This window comes from Acomys russatus, chromosome 31 (genome assembly GCF_903995435.1).
Source record: "Acomys russatus chromosome 31, mAcoRus1.1, whole genome shotgun sequence".
NCBI classification, from domain to species: Eukaryota; Metazoa; Chordata; class Mammalia; order Rodentia; family Muridae; genus Acomys; species Acomys russatus.
Window position 1 is genome coordinate 14011949 of NC_067167.1, and position 12324 is coordinate 14024272.

The 12324-nt window shown below is 41.2% G+C and overlaps 1 protein-coding gene across 21 annotated transcripts in view; it reads left to right on the top strand.

Moving 5' to 3' along the window:
- Anks1b (ankyrin repeat and sterile alpha motif domain containing 1B) overlaps nt 1–12324 on the top strand; it is a 1021560-nt gene that overhangs the window by 966400 nt on the left and 42836 nt on the right. For all 21 annotated transcript variants that reach the window (XM_051139823.1, XM_051139820.1, XM_051139819.1 and 18 more), the window contains 2 exons: nt 5324–5452; nt 7764–7835. In XM_051139823.1, coding sequence (XP_050995780.1) covers nt 5324–5452; nt 7764–7835 — 201 coding nt within the window. The remainder of the gene's footprint in view (nt 1–5323; nt 5453–7763; nt 7836–12324) is intronic.

A 12324-nucleotide genomic window follows, 5' to 3' on the forward strand; every position in this document is an offset into this window, starting at 1 on the left:
TTGCCTGCCCTGGTGCTCCATGACCCAGCAGCCCCTCCCAAGCGCTCAGTGCTAACTAACATCAGCTTCTAAGTGTTCAGAAGTGGCCATCTCTGCTCCTCCTCCGCGGAACACGTACAGCAGGCACAGCTGCACACGCTGTGAGAGCACCGCTGTCAGCTCCTGGCTGTCCCACGTATGCATGTTGGTTGGTAGGAGACCCTCCCTTCCCTTGTGATCACATAGCCAGAGAGCGAATGTATGTTCACAAGAGCAGAGGTCTGTGTGGAGAGCCTCAGTGACTCCAGGAGGTAGATGTCATCGCTTACATGGGTTCGGGCAGCCCTTCTCTGAAGCCGATCAGCACTGCTGAAAGAGAAACCTCAACTAACAACCGTGGCTTCAGATCCTGTTAGTTTTTCATTAGCTGTTCCGAGGAACTAGAGAATCATGTTTGTGAACATCCAGATCTAAATTTATAAGCAGGTAGGTGGAGACAGCTCCTAGCATAATGAAAGATTTAAAAGCTTCTATTTAAAAAAAAAAACCAATTAAGTCTCAATTTTAAATTTTTTAAAAAAGAATTATACAATGCTTAGAAAATATTCCACCCCTCTATTAATGTGAGAAAGTTTTGTCATAATTAGCTCCTCTAATTATTTATGATATCCCTGGGGAACCTTTTGTATAGAAGAAAAATAAAAATGTAGAAAATACTTCCCCTTTGTTTTGTCAGAACATACAGAATATGTAATGTTCATTTTTGCTACGTGAAATGATCTTTCTTAGAACTTTCCATGGGTGTCAGTTTGTACTTCCTTGTAAAATAACAGAGGTTAAAAAAAAAAAAAAAACCCTCATTTCTGAGTCATTGATTTAATAAAAATCTACCAAGAAGCATTTGTGAATTTTATATAACTCAGCTCATTTAGTAACTTTATATTTTTCAGCTAGTAGTATAACATAAAGTTTACTTTAATTGCATTGTTTTATATGTGGCCTAATTACAAGTCCTTCAAATTCAGCCAGAGTATGAATTAATGGCTGGCAGTCAGCAGGTGCCTGTTGGAGAGAACCTACTCCATTTATAACTCTAATAGTAAATTATATCTTTCCCTAATATTAGAAGGTTGAAATTTTAGTTTAAAATTGTAAGTAGTAATATATATTTTCTCCTGCTTAACGAATATTCCTCATTGCATTTGTTTTAAAGTGGAACATAAAAAGCATATATATATATATATATATATATACATATATTAAATGAAGTTTTAAGCCATGCCCAATTCTTAGCATATTAAAGTCATTAACCTAAAGGACTTTCTCTAAGTATTCTAAGTGCTAAAGAAAGAGCCTGAAGACATTTATTTAAAAGTTATTTAACTAGTTTTAATTTATCTTCGGCAATTACTTGAGGAAGCCCTGTAAAGATCCCTGTGTCAGCAACAATTTTTAATATGGCAAACATCTACTCCAAACTTTTCCTACTTCATTTTTATTCTAATCAACTATTATTGCATCATTGTTTCCAATTAGATTGTTTCTCATTAAAGAAGGCTTTTCATTATAACTGTTATTTGAGGCCAAAAACTTCTTAGGTCCTTTTTTTTGTTTTGTTTTGTTTTTTTGTTTTATTTTTGTTTTTTGTTTTTGTTTTTGTTTTGTTTTGTTTTTGCTAATTTTTAATAAGAATTTTAAAGTAAAACTATTGGATTTAATTTAAAACACTTGCCTGAAGAAATGCAGGTATTGTGTGTCTATATGAATGTATGCCAGGCTCTTCAAGAGCTAACCCAAGGCTTCACAGTTGAAATTGTTTTATATAAAAAACAAAAATATCCTCATTTATTTTTCAGTCTTTTCTGCTACTCAGTCCATCCCTCCCCTACCCCACCCCCGCTCCTCCACCCCTTATTCCTGCTTTACCACAAGGAGCCTTGAGACCTAAGGCGCCCTTGTTCTCTTAACTCTTTTGTCTTTATGGGCAGCCAACCACATAGCTGAATCCCAGCCCAAGGCCAAGGTCATTAATACCTTTCTCTAGTGTATGATATTAATTCCAATTGCAGTCCTTCTATTCCCATTAACTCAAAGAGGGGGGAAAAAATGACACTGAGCATCAAATTTTTGATTCCTCTAAATAGTCATAGATATGAGGGGTGTGTGTGTGTGTGTGTGTGTGTGTGTGTGTGTGTGTGTGTGTGTATGTGTGTTTAAGAGAGAGGAAGTTGAATTTCCAGGAAGAAAAAAAAATGTTTTCTTATAAATTCAACCCAAAGAATCCGCTTTTTCTTTTTGAAAATACGTTTCTGGAAATAGCACTAAGCAAGACATGACTTGGAGTCTGTTTCCAGAAAGGTCGATTCAGTCCCTGTGGGGAATTTTAAAATATTTGGGCTGAAGCAACATTTCAAGACTACAAGGAAAATAAAGTAAGGAGTGTATTTCCCTCCCCTATAGTTAGTTATCTTACCCCCCACAACTTCTAGGAAAGGTGTTGTCAGATCACTCTGGATTCAAAGCAAGTGGTCTGTGATTTTTTTTTTTTTTTTTGATCAAATGGAGGCAGAGGAGAGCAGTTGATGGCGCTATCTAAACAGTTAAGTGGATGTGCCACCCATTTCTTCAAGTGTGTATTGAAATAAGTCGTCTTGATGATTATAAAAAGAGAGCGTGTGCTCGGGTTTGTTGTTCCCAAAATGGCCGCCACACCGTCTATGGATGACGTAAGCACCTGGATCAGCATTTGGCTTGTAGCTCTGCTTTTAAGTCTACCGACCCCTTCTCAAGTTTAACCGCAGAAGCGCGTGACCTAGCTGACAGCGAAGAGAATGAATCTGCACATTGCATGCCTAATCTACTAACGTGTGAAACCTCCCACCTCCTAGCTTTACTGCACCCACTCCTGCCCAAGCCCCCATTCCCAGACCTTCCCCTACAGCCCTCAGTACCCCCAGCTTCTGCCTGCTAAGCTCTGCCAGGTTAGACCTAGCTAACGGACAACCCTAGGGCTAACGTGAAGTTCTGTTGCTCAACGTCAGCAGACACTGGTTTCAAAGGATCTTTTGGTGTCACCCAGATCTTCCTTTCGTATCATTCCACAGAGTTGCGTGCAAACTTCTGTTGTTCTGTTAACGCCGTCGTCCCCTGTGCCTTAAGTGTACAACGCCTGTTTGCTATGTTGTTGTCGCTTTCCCAAGGGAGGACGGGAGGGAGAGGAGCTTAGTGGGGAGATGGAGGGTTGTTTGCTAGATTTGGGGAGAGCTTTTAAGAGCTCAGAGCTGCAGTGTGTCCGGAGTTATAAAGGTTATTATACTCAGCTTTAAAATGATAATGAATTCCTCAGAGCCTTCATGTTGACATGGGTTTTTAAGGGCAATACTTAATCAGCTTTATAAAGACTAGAGAAATAATAAGAAGCCAGACATTTGAGAGAGAAGGAAAAGGAAAGGTCAAAATTAAAAAACAAAAAATCAGAAAAACTGCATCCTGAAATTAATTGCAATCACTTATTACTTTTACAAAAAAAAAAAAAAAAACCCCTCATATAAAGAAAAAAACTCTATAATGAGCCAGGGATAGGCCATAAAATCATGGGGGGGGGGGAGACAGTGTTTATGTTAATGTTACAGGTTTTAAATGTCACGATATATTTTACATGATTATGCGTTAAAATATCAGAGATGAGGCGGAGCAAGCAATACAAACCAACCAACAACTAGAACAAAACAAATACGGACAACGGCTGAGAACAGAGCGAGGGCCTGAGGCGTTCTCATTAGACCTGCTCCCGTGAGGAGCCAGGGCCAGCTAACACAGCTCGCCTGGGATGCCAGGAAATCCACTTGCAGGAGAAGTGCTCCAGGCACAGTACCATGAAAAGGCCTGTGTCCTTTCCACAGGACTCGGAATTGTTCTTCCTGTTTTTCAAAACCAGTCAGAACTTTCCAGAAGGCAAGGCTCTTGCCTTGTGCTTTCTATCTCTGGCAGCTGCCTGCATCCCACCTGACAGAATTCTAAAGAGCACAGCGGGCTGGCTCTGCCGCCGGCCCTCTTCTCCCAAACACGCACAGATCTGAGCCTTTCCCAGAGGCCCTGGCTTCCTTAGCCTTTGGGGTTTCTACAGTCTTACAAGGGATCTAATAAAAGCTACATACTTCCTCTTTCTCCAGAAATGTGCATCTGAGGATGTAGAGACTCCTTAAAACTTTTCCCCAGAAATCCCACAGTGCCTCAGCCCTTTTGCTAGTGCTCCGTGTAGCTTGGTCCCCAGCCAAGCGTTATTTGTTTGGGGAGCTCATGAAAACTTGTTACTTGCTTCCAATACCCGAGGAAAATTATTTCCCCTAATTCTGTAAGATTGGCCAAATTAGAAGAGAAAAGCTTTGGGGACACTTTTTATAGCCTAGCTTTAGTGGTGTCCATTTGAGAACAAAGAGCTGAATTTTGCGAAACCAGAATCCTTAGTGTGGAGAAGAATAAGAAATACTCCATCCATAACAAACAGATAAGATTAGAGTCAAGAAAAGATTGCCAGGATAGAGTTTTGACTTTATAAATGTCCGTATTAAGCAAATGAAAGTGACAAATGGGATGGCGGAATGGCCTGTTTTAGGTCAGTCTTACTGGGCATGTATATAATAGGGCATACCATCACATGTGACATGCATGGGGACCAGGAGTCTCACATACATGTGCATGTTCATATCAGCAGACCTGCATCCCAGAGTGTAGGCTGCTGTCGTTCCAAAGAGGGCAGCTGAGCCCATCCAAGGCTGTCACAGACACCCTGCAACCATGCAGGTGAATTCCCATGAGGGAAATTAGCTGTTATCCATTAGCAAATTTTTTTTTTAATTTTAGCGTTTTGTTCAGTATCTTACCTTCAAAACCTTTCTCTGCAGATATAAAATTGTTCAGAGTACATGATAATATCATATTTGGGAACTGAAATTAATGGAACTGTTTTATTCTAAGGCAAAAGCAGTTCATACTGAGATTTTCAGTCAACTTTTTTTTTTTTTAAAGAACCAAGGGCATTCTTCCATTGTAACAAAATATCATGAACTGGTAAATTGCTTACTAAGATTTTCATGTTTTGTTTCTAAAATTAAGTAGCCTCGGCCTTCATTGTGAACATAGAATAATTTTGACTTCTTCATACTCAGCTTTAGGAAATGCAATGCTAATTAATTCACATGGAAACAGAAAAATCAATATTAATGCACACACGATATACCCAAAGACATTGCACAGCTCAGGTGTGGTAGGTAAACCCAGAATAGCTAGAAAGAATGGACCCGCTTACTGGTTACACTGTCTCTAACATAACCGTCATTTCCAGACAGGGGACTGGGGCGAACCTTCCATCACCTTGCGACCTCCTAATGAAGCCACGGCCTCCACCCCAGTCCAATACTGGCAGCACCACCCAGAGAAGCTCATCTTCCAGTCATGTGACTACAAAGCTTTTGTAAGTTGCCTGGCACTTGGCGTTTGGGCACAAGTGGGGACAGAGGGCTTGTTCCCTGGTTAGGTTGCATTTGTTGAAAATGTACCAAAGTGTCCAGCGCTGACATTTCTAAATTTCCTGAAGATGTCCAGATACCTAGAACTTGGGGCCCCTTGAAACCCTGTTACCGTAAGTTTTGTTTCATACCTCTGTATAAAGTTGTATAGTTCAAAAACCATGTTATAAAGCACATTTGCTTGTGTCTGTCATTCTATCTGTCTGTCTGTCTGTCTGTCTATCTATCTATGTTTATCTATTCATTTATTCATCTGTTTAGACAGTATCTGCCTGCAGGTGCGTCCGCAGGCCAGAAGAGGGCACCACATCTCATTATAGATGGTTGTGAGCCACCAGGTGGTTGCTGGGACTTGAACTTAGGACCTTTAGAAGACCATCCAGTGCTCTTAATTTCCGAGCCACCTCTCCAGCCCTCTATCTATGTTTTGGAGACAGGGTTTCTCTATGTTATCTTAGCCATTCCAGAGCTCGCTCTGTAGACCAGGCTGGCCTTGAACACAGAGATCCTCCCGCCTTTGCCTCCTGAGTGCTGAGATCAAAGGTGTGCACCACCACCGTCCTGATCGATAAAGCAACGTTCTAAATAGAATGTTTGCCTGGTATTCAGGAGGCCCTGGGTTCCACTCAAAGCTCCATAAACAATAAGTGAAATCAAAGGAAGTGGGTATAAGTGCAACTGATAGGCATGTTTGCTGACCACTGACCTCAGAGCGTCAGGCCTGCCATTTTATATGTAAAAGCAAGATTCTTTCCGTTGCCATCAAGAATGCGATGGCAAGGCCAGGTTTTGTTTTATTGGTTGGTGTCTTGTTGTCCGTGCTTTGTTTTCCTTTCTTTTTCTTCTTATGGAATGAAGGGACTTGGGCCTTAGTTAGGAAATGTGACCAGTGAATGTTCAACAGTCCTGTAGGCTTTAGACTCAGAGATGATTGTCATGACTACAGCAGGAAAAGAAAAGTGGTAAAAATGTTTCAATTAGGGCAAACATTCCTATAACCGTCAACAGATAAGGTCTGGGCTGAGATTGTTTTCCTTAATGATGAAGGCGCATTCTGGCATCTCCTCCCAGTCTGGATGTACCCCACTGTGATGTCTCCTTTCTTTGTGGTTTATCATCCAACACTGGGTTTCTTTCGGTAATTGTCCAAAAACTATTGAAAAGGCTTCCCGCCAAAGCTCAGACCTGAAATCTCGGAGACTCTCTGAACAAGGCCCTAGACCAAGCCTCTACCACCTTGCCTTGTAAATTTGCAATGAGCCTGGGTTTCTCCTGGTCTTCAGGACCGATGCCTGTGCCTACACTACACCAGGTGCCTCCGTGTGAGCACGGCACCATCTTCTAACCTCTCCTATAATCCTTGTCTTGGATCATATCCTATAATACGCATAAAACTATTTTAAGGGTTTTGAAGAGAGATGAATAAAAGAGCCAGCTGAAGTTCCAGAAGATTGCTAAGTGTATTGAGTTTTTTTGGTTTTTTCTTTTTTTTAATGTTGGGGCGACTTTTTTTTTTTTTTTCTTAAAATTATTTGCCACAACCAGAAGCTAGGAAACGTAGTGGGGATCCATGGCTCGGTCACATAGCAGCAAAGAGGCTTACAGTTCTGGGGAGGTTTTTTTCTCTACTCCACCCAATGCATCATGTGTCTGTGTCGCACTCCGCACCAGGGAGACTGCCCTGCCGCTATATGAACAGAGTGGCTCGCGCTCTCGGGTGGATGAAGCACAGCGCGTGCACAGCTGTGAATGAAAAGCACCCCAAAAAACTGCACTTTCTCCGAAGAACCGCCCCACTCTGATTACCTATGCCGTAGAATAAGCCCAAACGGGGGGGGGGGGGGGGGTGTTGCCTCGCTCCTCAGCTGTCGCATACAACCCTGCAATTACATGGGTAGTCATGTGATTTGTTTCTGCAGACATTTGCTGCCTCCAAAAAAAAAACAGAAACAAATTGGGAAAACATTTTTAGATACCCCCATTTTGCAGCTAAACACGATTCGAGAGATGACATCTTTAGAAAAATGCCTTAACTTTTATAGAGATGGATTCATAGCTCTCAGAAGCCACAGCTAACTCTGCTGTCTTGATCCCCATCTGTAAGGACCGGTTTTGCTGCTAGCTGCTAAAAGTTATCAGCAACTTACAGCCAAGAAAGCTAGCCAGTAGACTCCCCACAGTTTGTTTTTAAATCATTGCTCATATTTATACTCTCGTTTTAATATGTCATTCCAATTTTGTGTGTGTGTGTTTTAGTATTTAGGTTCTATGCTGATAAAAGAGCTGAGGGGGACAGAGTCAACACAAGACGCCTGTGCAAAGATGCGGGTGAGTTTGCCAAACTGTTTTATCTTACTAGCTGAAATCCTAAGTACTGGGTGTGCATGCAAATTGCCACCTTTCACATTCCTGCTTTCTTCATCTGTTGGTCTGTTGATCACGTTGGTGTTACATAAAAAAAAAAAAAAGGTGTTGTGGTTTTGTTGGTGTTTATCCTTGGGTTTATCTGGCTGTAGTTTACGGTAATGTCTCTCTGATGTATTTAGACCATATATTACATTTGCTTTTAATTATTTTTAAAGAATGAAAGCTAACTGCGCAAACACTGATCATTCTCCAGATTGGGGAGGGCTGGGGGTAGGGATCTTTAGTCTATTTTAGGAAAATGTTTTAATCACCAAATTTGACAATTTGAGAATGCTGACTGAAAAGACTGCTAGTGAGTGCACCAAAACCCACCGAAAGCAGAGGTACCATGAGTGTATTATGTAAAGCTAACTCTGTGTGGAAGGTTTCTTTGACTCAGAGTATTGTGAAACATTTAAGGACAGTGAATACCACTAGGAATGGAACTATGAACGGCCGTGATCTGTGACTGCTAGAATGCTGTTTTTTTTGTTTTGTTTTGTTTTATGTATTTGTTGGTTTATTTTGGTTTGTTGAGACAGGGTTTCTCTGTGTAGCCTTGACTATCCGGGCTTTGTAGACCGGGCTGGCCTCGAACTCACAGAGATCCGCCTGCCTCTGCCTCTCTGAGTGCTGGGATTAAAGGCGTGCGCCACCTCACCCAGCTCCCTGAGTTTATTTTAAGCAAAGTTCATTTCACTTTTTTTTTCCCCTAAGACTCTCATTTTTGCTTCCTCCAGAGCTGGCATGTGGATAATGTGGAAATACCTAACTACACTAACAAATTAAGACTATTGGGCCTGTTGTTCACTGTGGCAAATAGTCAGAGTCAATTCCCAGATCCTTAGAGAAAGGGTCCTAGCTTGTATTTGTGGCCAAGATAGCATCATTAATTTCAGATGAGCGAATAGTTTGGTGCTGAAGTAATGAAAAGTGTATAATTGAGCTAAACCAATTTTAAAGACAAGACGTGAAGCGCTTAGTATTAATTGGAACCAAGTATATGTGAATCTCCATGAAACTGAGACGTTGGCTTTCAATCAATAATAATTCGGTACCTCAATCAATTAGGTGGCAAAATGACGAAAATGGTAGTCTAACTCTTGATGTGGTGCTAACACATTTCAATCCTAGATGATCTATTACTGCTTTCTTGACCCAGAGCCCTTTCGTTCACTGTACAGTGGTAGCTGCCAAGGTTTGTGCCTGGTCCCACTGTTTCTTATTGCCATTTACAAATGAGGACAGTGACATTTAGGGAAGTCCTGTAACCCTTCCAAGGTTGTGGGGAGATGAGTTTCACAACTCAGACCAGAATTTAAGTCTGCCTGACTCAAGAGCGTGAACTTGCAAACAAACACTGGGCCCCCTGGTTCTCCGGAGCCTCTGTTTTCTTTTCTTTCTTTCCTTCTTTGTGTGTGTGTGTGTGTGTGTGTGTGTGTGTGTGTGTATGTATCTCTGTGTGTGTGTGTTTAACTTTTTTTTTCTTTTTTTATTAATTTATTCTTGTTACATCTCAATGGAGAGCCTCTGTTTTCATCCGTAGAGAATGACATCAGATTAGATGACCCTGAGGGATTTTCCTGGTTTTATAATCCGGGGAATCTTGTGTTTTGAATAGAAAATATACGGCCTAAACTATGTCACCCCTGAACGATGAGAAAAAGAGAAAGGTTTTCGATCTTCAAGCCTCATAATGATTTCAGAGATTTCCAGGAGCCTATCTAAGGAATGAACGTGGCATCTCTCGGTCTGGGCTATCGACTGAATTATCTGGGTCCCCCTAATGCAAAGTTCTAGTCAGCCTAAGCAATGCATTATGCATGGAGCATCATCAAAATAGACCAGATTTGTGACGTGAACCTCAGTCAGTTTCTCAGAATTGAATGGATCCAAACTCGCATCTGATAGCAATAGCAAAACCATTTTAATGCTCTCAATAGAGAATAATTGAGTTAAATACTTGCCTCTTGCCTAAAATGAAACTTAGGGGGAAAAGAATACCTATCTATTGAAAAACCATTCCTCTTCTTTGGGGGCATTTTTCCAGTTTGCTTTCATTTTTGTGTTTATTTTAGATAGTTTACGTGAAAATTGAAAGCTCATTGCTTCTAAGAACGTCATAAAACCTTATTTGTTATCTTGATTAAATAAATCTCAGGTCTTAATACAGAGCCCAACCTGCCTTTGCTGGGGCCCTTCAAAGCCAGAAGTGCAGGTTTGAGCTATTATCTGAGACTCTTGTGCTGTGAATTAGAACTTTCGCCAACTAAAAACTGCCTGAGCCCATAGATATGCTTCTATTTGCTTTTTAACATGATAACTGTCTAGCCTCACATCCCAGTATTATCAAGTTCTTGCCAGGGGACACACTTTAAGACATGAATTTTCTCGAAAGTCGGTGTATAGCAAGAGTGTTACGCTAAAGCACTGAAGGTCGAAACTTAACCCAGTTTAATCTCTTAGTTGAGGAAACAAAGTTTTCCCTTTGATGGTTTGTACTTTAGCTGAAATGAAAACTTCTTCTGTGTAAGAAGTAAGTCAGTGTTTGTGGATCTTGAAGAAGCGTTCCCGAAAATGTAGCTGCTAATGGAGATGCCTAAGATCTGTCCCCCACTTTCATTGTACTTACAGTCCCCTGGAGGGGAGCAGCGTGCTAGCATGTGATTCCCCTGGACTAGTAGAAGCATCACTTAAAAGACGTGTCTTTGAACTCACGCGGTAGCATGATAAATGATGCTGAAAATGAAGCTGTGGTCTCCTGAAGTCAGTTCACAGTCAGTACTTACACGCCTAGCCCAGAAGAATTGCGTAGTGTTTCATTTATTCCATGAGGTTAGGCACTGTCCTTATCCAAGATTGCTTGGGTCCAGAAGTAATTTGAATTACAATCCTTCTCTGATTATTTACATATATACAATGAGCATTTATGTTCTTTGTTTCACATGCACCTTGTATTCAAAGCCCAGCTATAACTTCATGCTGTGTTGCAGTGCTGTTGTTTTTTATTGTGACCCATTGCACAAAGTCAGGTGTACACAAGTGCACAAAGACAGGTGTACACAAGTACACAAAGATAGGTGTACACAAGTACACAAAGATAGGTGTACACAAGTTCACAAAGACAGGTGTACACAAGTGCGCAAAGACAGGTGTACACAAGTACACAAAGATAGGTGTGCACAAGTGCACAAAATCAGATGTACACAAGTGCGCAAAGACAGGTGTACACAAGTGTACAGAGATAGGTGTACACAAGTGCACAAAGACAGGTGCACAAAGCCCATGTGTGCAATCCACTTGGCATTCAGGAAATATCAGGGTTTTGAGGACCTTGGATTTATATTTTTAGATTAGGGATGCTTGACTTGTGTTACTGTTGTCCTCGCTTTCCATAGCAAAACACAAAGGCCAGTGGAAGTTTAATGACTTGCCCTGGCAAGCTCCAAGATCAAGCACATTCCCAGATTTGCAGTAGGTTATATAGTGTCTTGAGTTCTATAACAGCTAGGAAGGCGGGCCATTTACATGTCTAAGAAATAGCTTCAGGAGCCTTGAGGTGATCTATGACGTTATCACCAGCCAGATTAAACCATCTGGGTGTAGATATCTCTAGTAGCGTGGGATATACCCCAATGCCTTACCATAAACTGTGCTTTCAGCCCCATCCCTATTACACGCTTACTAAGTTGGTTTTCTCTCACAACGCTTACTTTAGGACACTCATTCTTGTTTAGGCAGAATCGGAACAGTTTCCCCTTCTCAGAGGCATGGAGAGTATTTGATATTCACAGCTGGTTAATTTCTATGTCTGTCTAAACCCATCCATCCATCTCTAAGGTCTCCTCAAGTTCTGAAATAGAAATAATTCTCATTTCTTTCCTGGAGTTTTATTGTCTGCATTAGTTCAGTTTAAAACCTGTCATGATAAACTTAATACGTTAGATGGTAATTGAATTCATGTTATTATACAGTATGGAATAATTTCTTTGTTTGCTCGGGTGAAACTGTCTTTTAGTCCTCTTCCAAACAGTCTTAAGATGTTTTTAATTAATAGGGTTGATTTTCAACAGACTATTTTTTTTTAAACACACTTAGCTTTACAGAAAAATTTCAAGGAAGAAACAAATGATTCTTGAAGGTTCCCTATCTCTGTCTTAGTCAGGGTTACTATTGCTGTGGTGAAACACCATGACAAAGAGCAAGTTGGGGAAGAAAGGATGTATTCTGCTTCTACTTCTACATTGTACTCCACCACTGAAGGAAGCCAGGACAGGAACCCAAGCAGGGCAGGAACCTGGAGGCAGGAGCTGATGCAGAGGCCATGGACGGGTGCTGCTTACTGGCTTGCTCCCCGTGGCTTGTTCAACCCAGGACCACCAGCCCAGGGACAGCACCACCCACAATGGGC